This window comes from Cyprinodon tularosa, unplaced genomic scaffold (genome assembly GCF_016077235.1).
Source record: "Cyprinodon tularosa strain WSP-4 unplaced genomic scaffold, ASM1607723v1 ctg84, whole genome shotgun sequence".
Classification (NCBI taxonomy): domain Eukaryota; kingdom Metazoa; phylum Chordata; class Actinopteri; order Cyprinodontiformes; family Cyprinodontidae; genus Cyprinodon; species Cyprinodon tularosa.
The window spans coordinates 2,847,994-2,872,386 of NW_024039607.1; the positions used below are offsets into that span (position 1 = coordinate 2,847,994).

The window sequence follows — 24,393 nt, forward strand, 5'->3', positions numbered from 1 at the left end:
AGAGTGCGCCTTTTAGTACGGTGCGCCTTATGGTCGTGAAAATACGGTAAACGATGTACATGACATAAAATCATTCTCACAAACTCTATAAGGAAAAAATGCTTTTGGGTTCTCATAACAAACATCTTTAATTCAGCACTTTGCCAGATAAATTGCTCTAGTATTGTACCGTATAAAACTATTAGGTTTAAATTAAACTTAGAGATTTAGTGCAGCACATTCTTAAACAAATCAAATGTTCAGTTTCTGTTTCAAATAAGTACAGTCTTATTAGATCGAAATTTAAACACAATAAATTCATATTTATTTGATCAGCAAACTCATTTGAAAAGATTTAAAGTTATGCCTGATTCACATACGATCCCATGAACAATGAGCTGCCCTTTACAACGTCTGCAGATTTGAATATTTAGATTTAGTTTGTTTTAAGAATATGTGGATCTAATGAACCTTTAATCTGGAGAATAATTTAAATGGTTCCCCTTTTTTCCAAGTATTAAAAAGGTTTAGGTTGTCACATGTTTCCTAACAAACATTAACATCTCTTACAACATAGGATTCACTTTTTTCTTCCTACATCGACAAGTTGATCTGCCGTTTGATGTTACCTTTTTGCGCATTATGATAGGCACAATTATTGTACTATGCCTCGCAATGAATTTAGACTTTGATTTACTGCTGAAACTTTTTTTTTTTAATTTGCATATAGATGTAAACAAAAGGCAGAAACGAATATACTTGCATGAATGCTTTGGCACTTTACTTCACCCACCAAACCAGAACAATCATTTCTATGATGCACTAATTGTGCATGGAGTCTTTACAAAGGACTATGTAGGAGCAAAATGGGTCATTATGGTTATTGTGTTGTCTTAAGTGGTTTCTTTCTTCACTTATTTATTGCAGGCAATGGGTTGAGCATTGAGTTTATTTCTTTTCCTTTCTAATCATTTTTTTTGGGCAATATTCTGTCAACCTTACAGGCTAAGGTCAAACCACACAGGACTTTTCGGTTTAACGAGTGCGTCTGCACCCCATACAACGCTGACTTTGACGGTGATGAAATGAATCTCCATCTGCCTCAGACTGAAGAAGCCAAAGCTGAAGCGCTGGTCCTGATGGGGGTTTGTGTCCTCGCATTGTTCAAACACTACATCTCCCCTTACTCTGTAGTTGTTGGCGATGACGTGTGAAGAGCTTTGAAAAACATTTTGAGCATACAAAATTTGACATAGCAATTTTCTTTTGCATTATTTTAAAGATTTTTTTGGTTAGTTGACTGGCAAAAGTAAACCATGATATTATTTTATTTTATTTTAGGAGATTTTTTCAGCACTCAGTTTTACATTATCCATTATTACACTGTGCAGATTTTGTTTATCCTGGTGAGAAAAGCTACAGTATTTCTGTTTTAATGCATTCAGACCTGATTGAAGGTCATTCAACTGTTTTATAACTGAGAAAGCTAACAGAGTGGTGAGAATGGCGATACCTTCATTATTATAAAATACCAATTTTGGTTTCTTTGTTTCTAATCAAATCTAATCAAATAATTTGTGCTTTTGTGTTTCTTGTCATGTTAGATTTGGCACTGATTAATAATCGGTCTTTAAGTCCATCTTTGCATTTTTTGTCATGAGCAGCATATGGAAAATATTGCTCATATAATTGGAACTTTAAGACATTGCTCTGGTCCAACACACCTAAATCAAATGGCTTAATTAGCTCCTCTGTTGAAGCCAAGTTCTCCAGATTCCTACAGAGGACCTCATTATTTGATTCAGGTCTGTTTAAGCAGAGGTGCAACTAAAGGGTTCCGGATTTTTACATCCTTTATATTAAGTCTTCTTTATTTAGGTATTTAGCCATTTTCTTGAAGGCAACTAAATACATTTGCATTTAGTTTTGCAAGATTGATTAATGAACTAATCTAAAGCTGATTGAACTAATTGATCAACTTGCGATTATTTGCTAAGCAGATTCGATTTAAGTTTTTCTTCTTTTTTTAAACTCAGTTTTATCTTGTATAAAGAGGATCTTTCCATAAGGGCTATATGTATATGTACAGTTTACAATATAATAAACTAAAGACAAGTACATTATTATAATTTAACTAGTTGTTCTGGCAGCTGTATTGAATGACTGAATAAACAAAACAAGACTTCTTACAAAGTGGGAACCTAGGTTATTAAATAAATATGTGAAACAATTAAGATTTTCTATGTACAGAAATGCTTAACTATCATTAAAAGACAGGATGCATGTTGTCAGACTATTTACAACTACTTTTCAATAAAGTGGAGTTAGATTTTAATGTAGCTTTTTGTTTTTATTTTTCTCTGGCATTCAATAGTGCCAGAGACCTTGTGCTGCTAGCAGTGTCTTTAAACAGGAGGTTAAATAGGAGCTATTTAGTGTTTAATGTGAATTGAGTGGTTATTAGGGCTGAAATATTAAATCCTGATTAATCTATTATTAAAATAATGGTTAACTAATATAGTAATCGATTATTCGTTAACTGAGTTTAGAGACATGCCTTTAAAACATGCCTTTAGCTGACAGAGCGACCCACTCAGAGCAGTAATTTGAAAACTTTTGTCTTTCAATATGCTCTGTCTAGAGCTCCTCAAGTGGAAAAGTTTTAGTTTGATTTGTTTTAATTTCATAAAAAATCCTCTTTAAGGAACCTTGGGCTATCCCGATTGTTAATCGATTAATAAAAAAATTATTAACAGATTAATCGATTTGCAAAATAATCTTAAGTTGCAGCCCTAGTGTTTATATTTACAAACATAACCACATGAATTCTGCATTTTGTCGTTATCTAAGTGCGTAAATAATCCGAGATTGGACTCAACTCATGTTTCTGCTTTAGCATCCCTCCATTCTGGCATTACATAGCGGTAAATGGGCTTTTAAACATGAACAGCTCGCACTAGGGGTGGAACGGTTCACAAAATCCACGTTTCGGTTCACGGTTTGTGGTCACGGTTTTCGGTCCGGTTCAGTATATGTTGATTTAAGGAAAATCTATTATGTCTTGTATAGTCAAGTCAAAACTGAAAGAAAAAAGCAGTCTGACATTTGCTACATCATTGTGATAGTCTTAGGTTAAAAGTAGGTGAGATTCTGGAATTGCAAGAGAGGAAACAGTGCTAGTTCCAACATGTGCTTCATTTATTTGGCAAACAATCTTTAACAAAGAGGCATAGGCTCTATCAAAACTAGACTTAGGCCCCTTTGTTTGAAATTAACTCAAGATAAAATGACATTTTTCAATTCCTTGATTATCAAAACTCAGTTAATTCTGCAGTGTTTGAAATACAATCAAATGAAAAAGGCTGGAGTGTCTGGAGTGTACACGCTTCGCCTATGAGAAAAAGGAGCAGGACGGTTTTCATAAACCGTTCCATCCCTAGCTCGCACACCACTGCACTCTGAAATCCACTACGTTCATGGCATGCATATAGCAAAGTGCAGCTCAAGAGAGGTTCTGCGCACGCCGCAGTCAAAGTTCAGCATATTCGAATTTTGACCGAGACACCCAGAGTCGCAGTCAGTATAAAGCGGCAAAGCGCACACCGCAGCCTGTCATTAAAGGCCCTTAACACTACAACACCGAAGAATTTTCTAAGCGATATAATTAATTAATCCGAGGGAAAACATTTTAATCTCATAAACCATAATTCAATTATTTATCAAACCAATTATTTGTTTAAATCACTATTGAATTTGCGTTACTTGAATGTATGTTCTCTTGTCTACCATTTTGATGTTGGGGACAAAAATTAGTGTGTCACATTATACCTATGGTTTAAGTATGTCACATATTAAATAAAGATCCTAGAAACTGCTTAAATTTACAATGTACACATATATTAAAATACTGCAAATAAATATTTTTTTTTCTTTAAAACAAGCAACGGTTCTATCGTGGAACCAGTGATCGTTTCAAAATGTTTTTAGTGGGGAAAAATTAACCCTCAGCAACAGAAGTGATTTATTTGAAAGTTTTCTGCACGTCTTTGCCATGAGATTCTACTTAGTTTGCAGTTGGCAACTATTAGACATTTCCTCATAGAAAGTCTCTTTTCTTGTGAACTTGCCAGTTTATAACAGAGTTATATGTCCTCTTCCTGTCTTGTTTAGACTAAAGCTAATCTTGTCACACCAAGAAACGGGGAACCCCTGATTGCTGCAATTCAGGACTTTTTAACAGGTTTGTATGGAGAATAAAAAGTTACTGGTGTTGTGTTTTTGTCTGATTCGAATCTTTAAATGCCTCAAATGCAAAAAAAAAACTGATCGAGGAACTATTTTTCACCTCCACTGACCTTACAAAATATTTTTGCCTTTAAGGTGCATACCTGTTGACGCTGAAGGACACCTTTTTTGACAGATCAAAAGCCTGCCAGATAGTTGCATCAATGCTTGTAGGAAAAGATGAAAAAATCCGGATCTCTCTCCCTCGCCCTGCTATTATAAAGGTATTACCCCTATAGGGATCCTTGTCATGCAACTCCGCTTTCCTTTAGCTGCTAACATTCTGTATTATTCCCATCAGCCAATGGCTCTGTGGACAGGAAAACAGATCTTCAGTGTCATTTTGAAGCCAAGCAAGGATTGTCCTGTCAATGCAAACTTGCGGACCAAAGGGAAACAATACTGCGGGAAAGGAGAGGATCTCTGTCACAACGACTCATGTAAGTTTAACTTGAAAAGCCAGAATTTTACTTTGATTAAATTATTGCTTTTTATTCACAGAACCTAATCACACTGGGCTGTTGTGTAAACAGTCAACACCAAGTAGCTCATAATTGGGATAGATTTATGCAAGCCTCATTAGTGAATAATTTGTCGTAACCCATTGTCTGCTCTTATAGCGTTTTGACATTTTCTTTTCATAAGCTTTCACAGGCTAAAAATAGTCTAATTGAATGGAAAGCTTCTGCAAACATCCACTTTAAGTCTTTATTCCATCTTCCACTCAGCAATGAAGAGAATCAACCCCATAGCATGACACCACCACCATGATCCAGCACTGTGATGTTGTCATGCTGATTATTTTCATTTGACCTGAGCATCTTCCTCTAAGGCTACGTTCACACTGCAGGCATTAATGCTCAATTCCATTTTTCTTTTTTTTTGTGAAATCCTATTCTTTCGCATATGTGTTCATATTTCCACGTATATGCAACTTGTGTGTTATCTCCTCTGTGAACTGCATAGATTGATATGTGTAGAACAGAGTTGAGTTCTACGTTATCAATTTGGGATGGCTGCCGTTCATTCTATCCGTGAAAAGGTGGGACTTTTTAGTACAGTACTTTTAGCTGATTGGGTGACGTGCCAGCTAGTACCCGCCTTCCATAATCTGCCCTAAGCCAGTCGTTGCAGCGGGAACAAATGCACAAACTGCTTTGCTTTGCTCCTTTTTTAACCGAGAAGTTGTCGCTTTTTTAGCTAAAAACCGAGTCAATTGCAGTATTGAGAGGCGAGTCTTCCAGCGTCGCCATGTTTGTAATGCCCCAGCGAGGCCCTTCTGGGGGTTCAACAAAATCTTTTCAAGGTCCATAAACGTTTTTCTTACTGCTTATTTGTAGCAAGACAGAACAGGGACCTTTGATGGGTATTAATGACGTTCAGGTCAGATGGATGAGACCTGGCTCTTCAGACACAGGTCACATTTGAAAAGATAAGATACGTGTCGACCACATAGCCAAGTGGAGAAATCAGATCTGTATTGTTCAGACTGTCATAAAAAAAGATCGGATACAGGTCACATGTGGGCAAAAAAAATTGGATTTGGGTCACTCAAGGCTGCTGTGTGAACGCAGCCATGTCCTTTACATGGCAAACTGCAGAAAGGAATCCATATTTGCTTCCCTTTGAGGGTTTTCCTTTTATCTGGGAGGAGACCCAAAGTAGACCCATATCTTTGTTGGATTCTACTAATCCTTATGGATCTTTGATGCTCCTGAATAACTGGAAAATGTCTGATTTGTCCTCATGGATCACTAACGGCGCCGGTTGCATTGAATTTGATATTATATAAATTTAACTACACACAAGATTAGTTTAGATTTTAAATACGTATTTTTTTTTTACAAAATTTAAAATATCACTTTCTTTCAAATTAAAATGTTTGTTGTTTTTTTCTTCTTTTTATTTTTATTGATCATATAAAATCCCCCCAAAAATGACATTTAAGTTTAGAAATAAAAAACGAAAAATCAACGTTTTTGGAAGTCTCTCTTCCTTTTTTTCTTCAAAAGATCTTTTAATGCGTTGCTAATTCTTTAGGAAAAAAATGTTTTGTTTCATATTTAATTAACATCACTTTATCAGTGTTGGCTGTCATGGGGCAACAGCCTCCATTTTATTGAATTTGTCTGTGTTTCTATTCTGGATCTAATCGCTCTATCTCTATACCTATTTGTTGTTTGTTCCACACCTCAGTTGTAGTGATACACAACAGTGAGCTGATGTGTGGAAGCATGGATAAAGGCACCTTGGGATCCGGCTCAAAGAACAATATTTTCTACATCTTGCTGAGAGACTGGGGCCAGCTGGAAGCGGCTAACGCCATGTCCCGCCTGGCAAGACTCGCTCCAGTGTATCTCTGTAAGTAGTCCACAGTGTCTAAGCAGTCTCTAAAATTTGCTTTTCTAAAATGATAGAAACACTTGTTGCACATTCTGGCATGTTAATCTCATCAGTAATCCATCTTCAATTGCTCTGCTTGTTTGGTAGATTTCTTTAAAAAGAAATAATATTTTTCAACTCACTATACGACTTTATTACTGACCCCCTAAAGGGACACTGAAGAGAGAGAAAAAAAATGCACCAGTACAAGTCCATCATACATTTATGTTGGACTTATTGAAGGTTGACAACGATACTTGAGATTCACCTTTTGTATTGAATTATTGCAATACATCAGCCTTTACAATATATTCAACTTCATTAAGATGCTCCTATAATGTAATTAAATGTAAGTTTGCAGTTTTCTTTTTTTTCCCCTTCCGTTTTCAGCCAACAGAGGTTTCTCTATCGGAATCGGTGATGTGACTCCTGGTACAGGTCTGCTGAAAGCCAAACAGGACCTGCTGGATGACGGCTACAAGAAGTGTGACGAATACATTGAAGCTCTGCAGACAGGAAAGCTGCAGCAGCAGCCAGGCTGCACAGCAGAGGAGACTCTGGAGGTATGCTCATGTCACCTGGACGCTGCCTCACTACCGCTCTGATGATGAATAATTGCAGGGACTCTGTTTTCTGGTTTTCAGCAGTAAATATAAAGTATTAATACTGTGCTTTAGTACTAGCCTCTTATAGAAATGTTTTATATTTTTTTTTTATTTTATTTGCAAAAAAGTTTTTATACTCACTTGAGGTGTTTTTTTGGCTTTTGTGGAAACACTTTTTATAATCAGTTATGTCAGAACTAGGGATGCACCGATCCTATATTTTTATTGGTATCGGTCCAGATATAAGGGGAAAAAACTAGATCGGTATCGCTGACAATTGACTCGATATAGGGGTCGATCTATTCATTCTAACTCTATGCTCTGCCGTCATGCGCCAGCGCAACAACACAATACGGCTATATTTGTCTTTATGATGGAGCGAGCGAAGGAATCTGCGGTGTGGACGTTTTTCATACTCTCTCAGCCTACTAGCCCAATGGCATGCAATATTTGTGGGAGAAATGTTCCGAGGGGCAGTGTTAAATAAAACTATAACACCACCAACTAATGAAACACCTCCAGAAGTTTCATAACAAGGAACATGCTGAGATTATCGGACTCTGCAAACAAAAAGGAAGCGGCAGGAAGCAGATAAATTTGATGGAAGCAGAGGAAAGAAGTGACAAATTTCCCTGTAACAATATACAGGCCAAAAAAATCACAGAGATGATTCTTGTTAATGACACTTTCTTTTACATGTTGAGCAAATTAAGAAAAGGGAAGTCAAATCATATGTACAGAAGAATTATCCCATTTTTTTTTTCACATATTAAAACCATTTTTTAGGTAATAATTCAGTGCTGTTTTTGGTATCGGATCGGTCGACATTAAACTTCAGATATCAGTATCGTATCGAAGGTGAAAAAGTTGGATCGGTTGCATCCCTAGTGAGAACCAAACTTTTACTCACATGACTGATCAGCTGTTCCTGCTCTCTGTGTCTTCCTGAATGTTCCTATTATGGGGGTAGACATGGCAACATAGACAAAACTATCTGACGTCAGAACAGCTCCCCCCATAGCAACACTTTCATTAAAACATTCCTGCATTTCTGATCTGCTGTCTGTGCCAGATTGCAGCCTCTACTTCCTCTTTACTACAGCCTTGCATAATGGTGTAATTTGGATGATGATGTAGAACTGAAATACTCTTTGTGGTGCTTGGTTAATTCGCATCACACCAAATGGAGATGCAGCAAATCTGCATTTCTTTTTTTTTCTTTCAAACTTTTAAAAATTCGCTTAAAGTTTGAATATCAGTTGAATGGAAACACAGCCAATACAAGTGAACATCTACTGCTCATCCAGGAGTAGTGAATCCTGCAAAGTCAACGACTTAATGCAATCAGCTGGGTTTCCTTTTATAGAAATTCTTAGCCAATTTGACTTAAGTGCCTTAAGATGACGTGGTGTGAATTGGTGCTTTAAAAATGTATTAAACAGGAAAGCTCTGACTCTATGTTTAAGCTGTGTGACTCGCTGCTGATTGTAACCATCACTCTTTCCACACAATCTATGTGCAACATTATTTGTCTCATTCATCAGATGTTGAAATTGGACACATGTCATTGGATGGCTTTGCTAATGCGTTGAGACTCTTTCTGTTCAGCCTGAATTTGCTGCACCCTAAAGGTCAACGTTGTTGGCTCCGTTGTCAACATCTTTTTAAAGATTACAAAAAAGAAAGTCTGCGTCGCTAGATTATAGCATCTTTTTATTAAATAAGAAATATGACTGAACGGGTCTTAATAAAAAAAAAAAAAAAAAAAAAAAAAAAACAGTGATCAGGAAAACATTTATGAAACTTTTAGAAAATACATTGAACTATACACAGGGCCTGTCTGTTTATTTAGGTTTAAACTTTTTAACTGCAACAAATAGCAATGAGGCTGATTTTATTACAGCAAGGTTGCTCTATATACTTTTTTATCTGTCCTTTTAAAATATTAAATTACATCATTTATGAAGCAGTCAGCATCAGCGAATGTTTGTCTCCAGCAATTTGCATAGTTTAGCTTGGGGAATGCAAAATCTCCTGGAAACCCTGGGAGACTGATTTCCAAAGTGGATCATGGTAGTGATGCTGATTGTGCTTCCTGCTAATTTAAGATGCTTATGACTCCAATCAGGTTGTCTTTGTTGAGAAAGCGAGTAAATTCCGCTAGTGATATATTTTTACCTTTATTGTACTCAGAGTTTCTCCTTTCTATTTTTTCAAGAGTAAAAAAACCTTTAGCGATGCACTTTTTAAAAGCCCTTATTGACAGTTAAATAGGCATATGTAATTTATTTTTAATAGTTCACTGTTAGTCAAACCCAGATACATAACACTGTGGTCTCTGGGACCTTATATCCAAAAAATATGTTCCTGTTCTTTTAATAACGTGGTTCCAGAAGGATTTGTAGTTTTCTATACTACCGTAATAAAAACAAGGTTTTTAACCTCTGAAGAAGGCAATCAGAATCCTGTGACTGTTTGAAAGCTATTTTCATGTGAAGTAGACTTATTGATTGTATAGAAGTTCAAATTATAGACATTAACTGCAAAAAGAGGCCTGAGTTTATTCATCTACCCTTTTATTTTTTAAGTTTCCACCCAAACGGTTGATGTGCTCCTAATAATTAGTGGAATTATAGTTGTCTCAGGGGAGACGATCAATAAACGTTGCTCATAGTGAAGCATAGACTATTAGATTATTTTGTCTTTTTTTATTGAGCAACTTATGTTATAAAAAGTAAATTGGTGTACCTTCATCATAAAAAAGATAAAAGTTAAGTTGAAAGTTTTGCTTGCATGTTAAGGTGAAACGGTTTGTGTTGTCCACCAACATGTTTATTTTATTTGCTTTTTCAATAGGCTCTCATTTTGAGAGAGCTCTCTGTGATCAGAGACCGAGCTGGCAGTGCCTGTCTCAGGGAGCTGGATAAGAGCAACAGCCCCCTCATTATGGCTCTGTGTGGTTCCAAAGGTAAGCCTGCTAAAAACTATTTTAAGATTAGCCCTCTGACATATTGGACATATAAGATGTTCTTAATTGGTAGTTATCACTGAAAGAAACACAAAAAGGGTTAATAAAAAAAGGAAGAAAGGAGGGTGTGAAGGCTGAGATGGAGGGAGCATAAAACTTTTTCTCTTATCATAGCTGACCAGCTGAAAACCATACTGTGGATGCAGTTGTGAGGATAAACATTATTATCTAGGGGGGGTCCTGGTACCAATTCCTCAAGGATACAATCATCAGAGAAAATGTTTTCCTGATTAATCATGCTGTGATGAGGGAAACGTAGGATTCTTCATTAATAAATGTTTTGTAGAACCACCTTTAGAAGCATTGGTTTGCAGTTTTCTTTTTCTGAATAACCTTTTCAGAGATTTGAACTTCTCTTTTTAGGGTGTGTTCTATGTTTTGTCTGGGCCACTGCACCATTTTGTGTCTTTCCCTTTTCAGACAGTTTTAAGAATTTCTGCCTGGTTTGGGATCATAGTCTTTTCTGGTTAAACCTTAGTTTTTATACACATTTTGGGTATTAAGAGAATTCAAGGTTGGTTTTCTGACCACATAATTCTAAGATCCTTCCAATGAAACCAACCTTCACTACTTGCTCACTGCAGTTGAAAGTTGTTATAAGTACCAGCTACTCTGAAACATCTCTATTCTAATTAGAGCTTTTTCACGAAAAACCACCCAAACATTGTCCTGTCATTGTCTTATGTTTGTGTGTAATGTACTTTGATGAAATGTTGCCTTAAATCTAAAAGTGTTTAAGACTCATCAGATCATCAAATAACTGTCCCTGTTCAGTTGTACAGTTGTAAGGATATATATATATATATATATATATATATATATATATATATATATATATATATATATATATAATATGTATAATTTATTAATTTATTTTGCATATTTCAGATAGAAAGCTGCTTCTACCACAGTTATTATGACATTTTGGAAGTCCTTGTCTTTACTTTGTCTAACTTCCAGCACTTATGGTTTAGTATTGGTCTTATTCCTTTTTATTTCAGATGACCCCAACTTTTCACCCCATTCTATCTGATTACATTGGCCTGGAAAGCTGCTGCTAGTAATGATGCAACATCTAAGTGTGGCTGCTGATTTAGTTAGCTGGAGACAACATGGTCTGCATGAGCTGCTTTAGTCCTGGAGGCTTTTAGACAGCATTAGGAAATTGTTTGAAAGTGATCAGATCACAAGTTCAGAAAATTGAAACCCTCACCTCAGCCAAAATATTTATTACCGCTCAGTACAATTACATAGAGTGATCTTGTTTTGCTTTAACACAATGAATAACCTGACAATTTACAAACCAAACGAGAAAACTTTTCTAGGTCTGAAGGTACCTTTTGGACATAAAATAACACATCCTAGTCAGACGACAGTAATGAGCTTCTGTTGCATTAGGTGGACTGTTTTGTGGGATAAATTGTTAATTTTTTTAAATCTGATAATTTCATAATCAATATTCACATTAATAATCCAATAGAGAAAGAGGGATACATTAAAATGATTTTAAAAGCGCTTAGAGCAGAAGCTATGTTTATAAAATCCCCAACCCCAGCTACTGCAGCTAGAAATCACTGATTAATGGCTGAAATCTTGGTGTCATGATGAAATCAGACCTGAACCTTCAGAGGCACATAAAGCCAGTTACTATGTCAGCCTTTTATCAGCTGAAGAACATTTCCAGGATATCTTTAGTGTCTTTATGGGCTTGCCTTAAAAGTCCATCAGACTCTGCTGCCCGTGTTCTCACCAGAACCAAAAAAGTAGAACATCAGCCCACTTCTGAAGTCCTTCCACTGGCTCCCTGTAGCTCAGTGTATAGACTTTAAAATCCAGGTCTTCTAATTCAGCTTACTTTGTTTACCCAGAACTAACAAACATGGAGACGCAGCATTTAGTTCCTATGCTCCACTTATCTGGAACAATTTTCCTGCAGACAGTAAAAGTGCTGAAAGCCCGAGTTCTTTTAAGTCAAAGTTAAAAAACCCATTTGTTAAGAACAAACTTTGATTTTTGACATTAAACTGTTAACTGAGATATTATTTGCTGAAAGCTTGGGTCCAACTGTTTTATTTGTTTTTACAACCTGCTTTTAGTATGTTTTTATCTTCATCTGCTTTACTGCATTTTTATTTTGCATCAATTTTATCGCCTAATTCATAATAACTTTTATATTTGGCGGCTCCCAGGATAGGTTGTCATCCATCATTACATCAAAAAATGCAATATTTTGTACTCTTTCAATCCAGCATGATTTTAGCATTTAGGATCAATAATAACTTGTGTATGGGAATAATGTAAAATATTACATGTAAATATAATATTATAGAAATAGCATAGACGTTGCTGTAGGATTGAACCTTTAGGTTCCCCACATATATTTTATATATGTGGATTTATAACCAAATGTTCAGTAGTCCTCTAATTACATAAAATTTTTGTTTGTGTAGTAAAATGCAAAGCTCAATAGTTTAAGTATTTAAAAAAAAGGATTATATTAGGGCTGGAATATAGAGATTTATAAAATGTTTAGATTTTTTCAAACTAGATACAAGGAGAGACTTTATCCTTTATATCATGAGATTAATTGCATTATTGTTATATGCTTACATGTGCAGGCAGGTTTTTTTTTAAAGACATTTCTCATGTTTATCCATAACTGTTTATAAAAAAGTCTGTCTTTGTGACATTTGGGACAAAGGTTTGATTCAGAGATGTTAAGAAATGACTTAAAGAAAAAACATTGTGATAAAAATAGAATATGGTCCATACAGGTTAAAAATATTAAGATATCATTTTTGGTCCATGTTGCTTGACCCTAGGCTACAGATAAAAAAAAAAAAGCTGACTGGTATTAATAGAATGTATTTCTGTTTCTGCTTTTTTCCATAAATCTAAACTTTATTTCTTTGTAAACAAGATCCCTACCAATCTAGAAAATGCATACAATTCAAGCTTTTTATCATGATGATTTATTTAGTGGCTGTCTCTTTGTAATATCAAGACACTGCAGTCTATATTAAAATTGCTGTACAAATATGAATATTGGATAAGAAAAATGTTCACAACTGAAAAAGAAAAAAAGAAACAAAAAAGAAATTTATACTGTGGGTATCAAATTTGAAACTGAATAAATGCAATTTCTTGTGCATATTTATAGATATTTTATTATGTTTTCATTCTCAAATGTTCTGTTTACTACCCAATTCTTTTCCTTTTTTCTTCTTCTCAGGATCCTTCATCAACATCTCCCAGATGATTGCGTGTGTGGGTCAGCAGGCTATCAGTGGCTCTCGAGTCCCGGATGGTTTTGAAAACCGATCCTTGCCTCACTTTGAAAAACACTCCAAAGTAAGGTCTTTCTCAATTCTCTCGTCTCGTAATTAACATTTAAAGTGGGCCTGTAACTGCCTTTTAACCAACCTTTAAACAAAATAAAAGTATCCTCATTAATAAAACAGTGATTTTAAACATTTAGATAATGAACAAGAACTGATCAAATGACTGATGCCTCCATTCTCTTTATTTCCATACTTTCAGCATTTAGTTTTTCTATAAATACTAACATATTGCTAAAAAAAAAACACTTGCAGAGTGGCAGTCTCTTTAATGCCCTGTAGCCTATTGTTTTTGCGACTCAACCAACAAATCTGGAGAACTTTCTTTCCATCTTCAAAATATGAATCTCAAGTGTAGCTTCAGAGTACCAAGATGAAAGCAGCCCCTGTTATGTTTGGGGTTCAATGCAAAAGCTCAGACTTTATTACCAGGACGATACCTGGAAAAGTGCTTCACAAAATAGATTGGTGCATTAGTGAAATATACATGTGAATTATACAAAGCAATGACTAGAAAGCATAGTTACTCCCTTATTAGATACATGTTGGTCTGCATATTAGAAGCAAAAGCCCCATTTACACTACCCTTTTGAAACTGTACCGAGATCGGTCCGAGCATGGTAACCGAGATAACTGTTGAGTTTAGATGGCACACACAACTGAACCGGACCGCGCCAGACACAACTGAACTGTGCTAACATGGTACTAGTTCATCAGTAGAGCTCGGCGCAATTCACTTCTGGTTCAGTTCTCGGACAACAAACACTGCATTAGCAGACCGCATCATCTCATTACGGTCAGCCTCTATCATCATGACATTTCAGAAATTCATAAAAAATACGAACTTCGCTACCATGCCACATGATTTCCAGTGATGATTCTGCTAAGCAGTGTGATGAACCTCAACTCCTGTCATTGTTTCCTGCATCTGTAAGCCCTGATTAGACTATCGTTTGTCGTATCCACCTCCCAAAAAAACGACTGCCAAGTATATTCAGCAAAGGCTGCCTTCTTCGCCTGACTCTTCGCCATGTTGATTTATTTAGCTCCAGAGAGCAGTACTACCGTAGATCGCCACTAGGAGGCGAGGAACCATGCTATAGTGGCGTGTAAAGGGTTGTAAGGAACCAAGCTCAGCATGGTGACTTGAGCCAAGCTCCACGCTGGTTGGTAGCGTAAATGGAGCCTAAGCGTCTCCAATTCCCTATCTTGGTAGAATCAACATAAAAGCAAAACATACACATTCAAATTATACAATGTAAATACTGCATTTTTTTTTTTTTTTTACAGTGAATATTTACTTAAAAGAAAAAAAAAAGAGTGAGCAGATTGAGTAAGGAACAATCACATTCCTTCTGGACCCTTTAAATAATGGTGGTAGATTAACCTTTATTCCTAACATGGAAAAAATATAGCTTTTTTACATAATACAATGAAATTAAACAAACATACACAAGTACAAACTTATACAGCAAACACAGGGAAACTAAATGCATCAGAAATATTACTGACAGCATCATTAGTTTATTGTAAATAAATAGGAGAACTTAAATGGTGAATGAGGTACTATAGCTTGGTTGTTTCTGTGATGCATCATTCTGGTCTTAGATGGACCTGTTATCAGTCGTTGATGTTATACCAGCTTATCTAACATATTATAGGTTTTTCTCTGTTCTTATTTCTTAATTGATAAAGAAATAAACTGTAGGAGAAAATAAGAGAAAAGCAGGGTAACATCAACATCCTCATGGACATTTCCAGAATACTTAGAGACATGTTAAATGATTCGATGATAATCTTTTCCCAGCTGCCTGCTGCTAAAGGTTTTGTGGCCGACAGCTTCTATTCTGGTCTGACACCCACTGAGTTCTTCTTTCATACCATGGCCGGTCGAGAGGGTCTGGTAGATACTGCAGTCAAAACTGCAGAGACTGGATACATGCAGGTAATACTAATGGAAGCATCCACTCTTCTTCCAGGGGGTATGTTTATCACTCTACAGATGTTAGGTGGCTCATAAATAACTAAAAGCTTATGTCTGCATAATGTATACATCTTTTTTTTCACCACATCATAGCCCTGGCAAAAAGTACATAACAAATAACAAAAAGTTATTTGTTGTACTTTTTTTGTAGATGAAAAGGAAGTAATGATCCATCAATGTGCTAGCTTGCTTTTGGTAACTTGCTGAACATCTGTTTTAATAGAGGCGTTTGGTGAAGTCCCTTGAGGATCTATGCTCTCAGTATGACCTGACCGTGCGCAGCTCCACAGGAGACATCATCCAATTCATTTATGGTGGTGATGGCCTGGATCCAGCTGCAATGGAAGGAAAGGATGAGCCTCTGGAGTTTAAGAGAGTTCTGGACAATATTAGGGTGAGCAAAAAGACCAGAGATTGTTGGCCCATTAAGCATCATGTTTTCTTTGGGGTTTTTTTTTTTTCTCCTTAACACATATGCACATTTGCAGGCCACCAAAACACTGTTTGCATGTTTTACTAGATTCCAGTTATTTATATATATATATATATATATATATATATATATATATATATATATATATATATATATATATATATATATATATATATATATATATATATATATATATAAAATTGCTTTGAAAGAGAAATAAAGAATTGTTTAAATGAGCTGTAAGTGTTTTTTTTAGAAAAACACTGTGCCTCCTCTTGTTCGTGTCTGCTTTTTCTTAATAAACGACATCAGGTTTCAGCTTATGATTTTCAAACATTTTGACTCAATGAAAGAAAAGTGTTAATACCACATCCCAATGGGAGTCTTCTTTAATCTAGAAAGTCATTATTCATTCCAGTGTCATTTGGTTAAATTAACAGGCCCAGTGTTGAGTTAATTAGAAAGACAAAATCTTATTTTCCAGCTGGTGGTTTGGTTCAAAATGTTAACAGGAATAAGGCTGAAATAATTCTTAGTTGGATTTTGTCAGAAGTTGCTTTAACCCAAACTACTTTTTAAAAGAATAAGGCTTTCTTCATGAATTGCTGCATAATTGTTTGGATCACTGTATTTTCCTTCTTTCTCATTTCATGAATGAGTGCTTTCTTGAATATGGTCTATAATGTTCTAAGGTTCACTTTAACTGCTGTGCAGAAACTGAAGTTTACACCAATTTTGGTGGACATTCTTATTTGGCGAATGCCCGGTGTTGTTTTTTAATGCTTTTCTTTTTTCTTTTTTTTTCTCTAACGCATGTTGTGGTGTAGGCTGTGAAATCAGAAGTTCTCTTTTTAAGAAATCCTAAAGATATCAGCAATAGTCATTGAATTTGTTTATTAACAATAGAATTTTTACATTCAGTTGGACGTAACATTGATCATCTTTTTCATATCAAGGGTACTAAGATATAAACATTTTTAAATTTAACACCCAGTGCTTTAAATGTTTAGCCTGACGTAGTCCGACTCAATTCTAGTCAGAATATGAGTCTGATACTGCTCCATAGAGCTGTGATTATGGGGCGTGTTTTGAACGGACCAGGAAAAAAAAATGCCTCTGCACTCAATTGGATAGATCTACAACCAATAAGAGCAACGGAGTGCGTGATGTATCTTAAACGAGGCATAGTTGTTGTCCACAAAAATCAAAGCGTGCAGTTTCACGCCTAGAATAAGAAGATGAGACTTGATCGCGTTTCTCTGTTCCTCTTTTAAAATTAATTTGCTGTCGATATCTTCTAGAACAGACCTAATAGCAGAATCTACTCACCCAAACTCTCCAGCGGCAGCCGTTATTGTTGTCACCCAAGCGCGCTTTGGTCACGTGGTTGATAACGTTACTCTTGATCATCTGTCCATCATCGTATAAAGCCCGCCCTGACAATTTGATTGGATCGCCTGACAGTGGGCTTTAATACTCGCGCTACTATGGAGCAGAGCCAGACCGAACTTCCCCGAACTCAAACCTTGTGGGCGGGACTAAGTTCGGACTGGCACCCAGGCTATTAAATGTTCTATGTTCAACTCCTTGTACTCACAATATTTTTTCAATCTCTAAATATAATAGGATTTTTTTCTGTTTTCCCGTCAGTTCCAATATTTACAGGTCTCCTTGTTGTCGGTTTTTGTAATAATCTGACAGGTTGCATGATATAGAATCTCTTGTTATCATACTAGTATTCATAATTGCCAAAAAACAAATCAGAAAACGTGAAAACTTGGCACAGTTGATTTTCCATGTGGATCTTACGTTCTCAATGTGACTCATCAGTCAGTGTTTCTACTCATGTTCACAGTAATTTAAAAATTCATTTGAATCACTCGTTCTGAGCTGTCACCGCCTTTCTGCGAGTGACTGATTGTATGAATGACTGCTTCTGATTCTTTGTTCTCCCCAGGCGGTCTACACATGCCCAAATGAGCCTGCCCTTAGTCAGAACGAGCTCATCCTCACTGCTGATAACATCATGAAAAGGGCTGACTTCATGTGCTGCAGAGATAGCTTCTTGGAGGTAAAATAAAAAAAAAAATGTCAGTTTAAAATCATTGTGGTATATCTGTTTTATTATGTATTTATTTTCTGCTAATAAATGCATAACCAGGACGGTACTATGATATATTTGACTGAGTTACAGACGTTAAAGCTACAGCAGGCTTGCTAACTGGTAGCCAACTGTTACTTTACACTTACTTTTTGAAATGACTCTGTTTTATAAAAGCAATAATTGCATAAATAACGGGAATCTTGGAATCAATATTATTGATTTAACATTTCTGGCAGCAAAAAGAACTACTTTCAGTGGATGTCCTTCAATCAGCTGTATTATACAGCTGACAGATTGCTGCAACAACGATTGCAAGGATGCCGTAGTCAGTTTAAGGACTTCCAACATTAATACAGACTTTTTCACACTTTGTTTTTGTAAAAACGTAGCATATCTTCCATCTGGAAAATAGCTTATTCCTTAGTTTCACATCCAGGAGGGACAAAACGATTATCTTTTACTTGTAAAATCAAACATTTAGGTGGTGTAACATGTAGATGTGTTATAACAGCTAACTGCTTTAATATGGTCACAAAAACAGAAATTTGAACTAGAAAATGGATAAAACTTACTAATGCTAATTTTATATCTTAGAAAGAGCATACTGAACCAGAACAAAAATACCTTTCTGAAGCTGCAGTGTTATACCTTAACAAGCAAAAACAGTTACAGTTAGATTATTGCTGTAAAAGCTATCTAAATATATGTACATATATAATTATATAAACAAGCAGCATTTTTTAGTCTGGCTGCTAGTTTGTAATGTAAGAGAGTTGTTTTGATTTAGAGGAAAAAGGAGACTAGAGACTAGAGCTGGGCGATATGGCGATATATATCGTGAGGACGAGAGAAACATGTCTATCGTGACCTTTCTCCTCTATTTTTTCTATCGTGATAAACTTTTTTATTATTATTATTACTGCTAATATACATTTTAATATAATTTGTTAATATAACATTTTGCGTTTTTGCTATGCAAACTCTAAGTGTATATAACGAAAAAAAAGAGAATAAAAAGATAATGTGTAGAGAACGTGGTTTTGCCACACTACACCGCTTAAGTCACGCGGCTTTGCACCATACGTTTGCGACATTACTGACGGAGAGAGCCCGCGAAATTTCTTTCTGGCTTGAAAAAAAATGAATGATGGACACCCAAGAAGATGTTACCACAGCAGCGGTTACAGAGTCCGAAACGGTTGCAGGGTCACAGACACAACAAACACCACTTTTGCCCAAAAGGGGAGGCAGCTCGGTTGTTTGGTTATATTTCGGATTTCAGCCATCTGATAAAGAACAAACGCAGCCGATATGTAAACTGTGCAGCAAAGCCGTTCCAGCGGCTGATGCAAATACTTCCGGCCTCTTTTACCACCTGAAGAAAAATCATGAACAAGAACACGGGAAATTACAACCACTCCGATCAAAACAAACAAGGGATGAAAATACAGGAAGCACTAGAAAGAAATTCTCACAGCCGAAGCTTAAGGAAGCATTCGCCCAAGGATCACAATATGAGGAGACGTCTCAGCGACACAAGCAGATCACAGGTGCTATTTCACGCTATATCTGTAAATACACATTTCTTCTTAAATAGGCGAGGCGCCTCCTAGTGGAAAACAAGGTAAGTGAAAGACAAGAGAAAAACCTGGCCTTGGAATTTTATAAAATGTCAATAACAAACGAATATTAAATGATTAATTACTGCAGCGCAATAGCCAAGATTCTATACTGTTCACTGTCATGGCCGCAAATTGCATAACTGGTGTTCTTGGTTTGGGGTTGGGATTCTCATATTAGGAAACAAGATGATGGGTAAAAAATAGGCGATGAAAGATTTTTTTCAACCCTGTCCATCTGACGGACTATGAAAACATAAAATGCAACATCAGTTGTGGTATATCGTGATATATATCGTTATCGTGATATAAAATAATCCATATCGTGATATAGTTTTTTTTCCATATCGCCCAGCCCTACTAGAGACTGTTGGATCCACCAAACGGAGGAACACTAATGAGTTCACTGTTAACACCATTGATATCGTTTCAATCTTTCTACAAAGCATTCCTTTATAGGGGGTGGATTTTATAATGTGTTTGATATGTGACCAGTTCAGCCACCCAGTGCTTTTGTCTCTGTTGTTTCTGATGTTGCTAATTACTTTGAACCTTTCCTATGTTATGTCATCTAAAACATCAAGAAATAAAGGGTGTTTTACTTACGTATTGAATAGACTCAGTTCCACTTACCTGGCTTGAATCGCTCAACATTATTTAAGGTGTGATAGAGCTGCAAATAACAATTATTTCACAAATCGATTAATCTGTTGATTATTTTTTCAATTAATCGATTAATATAAATTCAAAATAGACGTATACCAAAAACCAATCAAACGTATACTAAGTTATCACACCATTATATTTATATGAATGCCAACAACAAAAAACATTATAAAAACACTTTTTAAAAAGAAAACATAATTTCATCTACAGGTTTATTTTTGTACATAAATCTTGCCCTTCTGAGGCTTTGTGAGGGAAATCTGTGTTTTGCATGGCTCAGTATTGTTTCACAAACCTAAAAAAAAATATTGTACCAGTTTAATGGAGAATATTAGCTTCATATTTTTTTATATATAAAAACTATTTATTTTCTGAAAATGTATTTAATAGCAGCTATGCAAATTAACAAACACCTAGAAAAAGTACACTATTATTTTCCATGTGAATCCAAGATTGTTCATTCTTCTTTGACTTTTCTAAAAAAAAAAGGGCTTTAAATCAGTCCTACCTGTCTTTATCCATGCTGGGTCAGATCCTGATGTTTAGGACAAATTGATGCAGGGAAAGCAGAATAAAGTGTTAGCCTCACTAAATGCAGTTAGCCGAGCCTTCTCGCTAAACCAGGTCCTGGAAAGGGACATTTTTTGCACCATTTCTCTCTCTCTCTCTCTCTCTCTAATGGATCTCTAACTCCCGCGACTCGACCTGTCGATCACCCGCAAAATGCCTGCATTGTGGCAGGAGGTGGTGAGCAAATACACGTCCTGCCACCTCGGGACGCACCTGAGCTACGCCCCCAGCTCTCCTATACCTTTGTAAAATTTTTAACGAGGGTCTATGGGCAAGGATTTTTGCACCCTAGGGAGAAAATATGTCACCAATCTGGCGAAAAATGGAATGACGCTTTACTAGTCACTGAAGGTTAAATATTTATCTTGCACATCTAAAAAAATATATATATTCATAAATATTTTAAATTTCAATTTAAAATTAAATTATATTATTATTCATTATATTATTTTATCATATTAAAATATATGTCTTAAACAGGGTCAGTGGTGGGTGCGGTGGTGCCCTAGCACCCTCTATTGGCCAGCTGCCACTGCCTAAAATCCTCTTTTCAAGATACAAACTGTATGAATCTGGTCTCAGGAGTTAGGCATTTATGGCTGGATGAAATAGCAAACTTGTATGTTGATACAGTGTTTCCGGTTGGTTGAGAATTTACTTGTGGTGATGGGCAGGCCAGATGATGGTCTTGACTCCCCATGGTAAGATATAGACCCCCACCTGTGACACCCATATTCTGGGATCCGCCCATTCAATCATAGGGTATATCCATCTGATGTGTCATAATTTTTATAACCTTGAAAATAAATGTCTAAATTAATGTCTTGATTGATCAACCAGTATATTGATACATTGATAAATCTATAAAAGTTTGAATAAAATATTTGCTCAAATTGCTTTGTAAGTGACCTTTTTGGCTTCCTCTGCTAAAGCACATAATGCAAGTCAACTGCAAATCACCTTACAAATCCAAAGCATTAATATTGTTGCAACTCAAGGCAATAATGATGTCAATTTTTCTTAACTTCGCTCCATAGGGATGCAATTTCAATACTCATATTTACAAAATAAAAGCCTCAGAAAGAATACGAAGAACATCCACAATAGAGGCTTGTACAATCGTATCATAATTATTCTGCCATGTTTATAAAAGCTCCTCTAATATGACATTTTAGAAATATTTGTTTTAAAAAACATCAAATCAGACATTGGTCAGTGAAAAATACTGTGACCCTAGAATGTAATGCATTGAAATGTCAGAAATATCATATCGCACTTTATTGAGTACATTTTATTGGGATGAATTTATTGATATTTATGTGTATGGTTAACTTTTCTGCTAACCATACACATTTTTCATATAGGCCATAAAGTTAGATTTTTCCAGAGCTCCTCCAATGACGGTTCCCATGCATGGTGTCTGGTTTTCTTTAATTTTTCTGCCATGGTCTGACATTAAAGTTTGTGGCTATCACAAAATGAGTAAAAGGGACTTCCATTCTTCTATAAGGCATTTTAATATTTCATAACAAAATAAATGTGACTGAAATGCTATCATTAGAATTAAAAGCTACCTTTGTGTTATAGGAGCAACATTTTCCTTATTGGGTGTAAATATTTCCTTTCTTTTTAAAGATTTTTGCCTTTTATAATATAAAATGTTACTTCTTTTTATGAAGGAGTTAACAGAGACTGGTGCAGAGAAGTACCTGGAGGTACAGTGACCAAGCATGTTGGATTGTTTTAATAAATCCGGAATGGTGTGCCATCACGATTATTCTTTTCAAATATATTGAATAACAGTGTTAATGTTAAAATGACAATGTGCCTGTGTAAATTTTTAAATAATTTGGTTCTAGGTTTTCTGAAGACATTTTGACACCTATTCAGGACTCTCTATCAATTCCGTTGTCCCACCTTAGAGCACTTTTTAGTTGAAGCGCCAATATTTGTTTTTAAGCAGCATGGAGGTCCATTTTCTTGAGCATATTCTAAGTGAGATACAAATCAACAACCAACCCCTTTTCCTGGGTTGTTGAACTCTCAGGGGCGATTTATTTGGCCATTTTATATATAATTGGTTTATTTATGTCATTTCTTTGGAAGGTATTCCATCACCAAACTGTAGATGCATTAGAGCTTACACTGCAAACCTTCTGTTCAGTGATGGCTCTTTTTTTTTTGCCCAGACTGCTTCCTTCACCTCTCTTGCAAAATTTTCAACATGAAGAAGGTGGAGAGCAGAGCACTCTGCACATACAACTGAACAGAACCAACACTCCGGTTCAGTTATGCCAGTGACATCAACTCCAAACTGAAAGTCGAGGCTTTCACCAACCGCATTAACTGAGTGTACAGACACATCAAGTTCACCAGGATGTCAAGAATAACATGTTCCCCTTTCTGGACGGTACTGTGCACTTTGAAGACAAGGGCAGTTTTAATACTGAGGTTAACAGGAAACCTACACACACAGACAATTATCTGAATTTTGACTCGCATCACCCACTGGAACATAGACTTTTTGTTATTGAAGTTAACAGATGGACAATATTCCCTTAATAGGAGAGGAGAAGCAAAAAGAACACAAACAAAGCATTTGGTTATCCAAACTGGGCATTCGTTAAGTTGTCCAAAACAAAAAACAGGAAGAGCAGCACTGCATCTTACACAGAGGAGAAGACGGAGGGATGCTGAACATTCTAATTTTGTATGTGTCAGGAATTTCTGAGATTTTCTCTAAACATACACTATATTGCCAAAAGTATTTGCTCACCTGCCTTGACTCACATATGAGCTTAAGTGACATCCCGTTCCTAATCCATAGGGTTCAATATGACGTCGGTCCACCCTTTGCAGCTAGAACAGCTTCAACTCTTCTGGGAAGGCTGTCCACAAGGTTTAGGAGTGTGTTTATGGGAATTTTTGACCATTCTTCCAGAAGCGCATTTGTGAGGTCGCACACTGATGTTGGACGAGAAGGCCTGGCTCTCAGTCTCCGCTCTAATTCATCCCAAAGGTGTTCTATCGGGTTGAGGTCAGGACTCTGTGCAGGCCAGTCAAGTTCATCCACACCAGACTCTGTCATCCATGTCTTTATGGACCTTGCTTTGTGCACTGGTGCACAGTCATGTTGGAAGAGGAAGGGGCCAGCTCCAAACTGTTCCCACAAAGTTGGGAGCATGGAATTGTCCAAAATGTCTTGGTATGCTGAAGCATTCAGAGTTCCTTTCACTGGAACTAAGGGGCCAAGCCCAGCTCCTGAAAAACAACCTCACACCATAATCCCCCCTCCACCAAACTTTACACTTGGCACAATGCAGTCAGACAAGTACCGTTCTCCTGGCAACCGCCAAACCCAGACCCGTCCATCAGATTGCCAGATGGAGAAGCGCGATTCG

At 36.3% G+C, this 24,393-nt stretch overlaps 1 protein-coding gene across 2 annotated transcripts in view; it reads left to right on the top strand.

The window, feature by feature from the left end:
* The window catches only part of polr3a (polymerase (RNA) III (DNA directed) polypeptide A), a 44,161-nt gene that overhangs the window by 9,985 nt on the left and 9,783 nt on the right, over nt 1–24,393 (top strand). Inside the window, exons 10-21 of one of the 2 annotated variants that reach the window (XM_038272729.1) lie at nt 984–1,124; nt 4,150–4,219; nt 4,360–4,487; nt 4,565–4,703; nt 6,460–6,624; nt 7,036–7,208; nt 10,107–10,218; nt 13,511–13,629; nt 15,424–15,561; nt 15,824–15,994; nt 17,991–18,104; nt 22,672–22,707. In XM_038272729.1, the coding sequence (XP_038128657.1) occupies nt 984–1,124; nt 4,150–4,219; nt 4,360–4,487; nt 4,565–4,703; nt 6,460–6,624; nt 7,036–7,208; nt 10,107–10,218; nt 13,511–13,629; nt 15,424–15,561; nt 15,824–15,994; nt 17,991–18,104; nt 22,672–22,707 (1,506 nt within the window). The remainder of the gene's footprint in view (nt 1–983; nt 1,125–4,149; nt 4,220–4,359; nt 4,488–4,564; nt 4,704–6,459; nt 6,625–7,035; nt 7,209–10,106; nt 10,219–13,510; nt 13,630–15,423; nt 15,562–15,823; nt 15,995–17,990; nt 18,105–22,671; nt 22,708–24,393) is intronic. The other variant, XM_038272730.1, reaches the window with a different exon arrangement.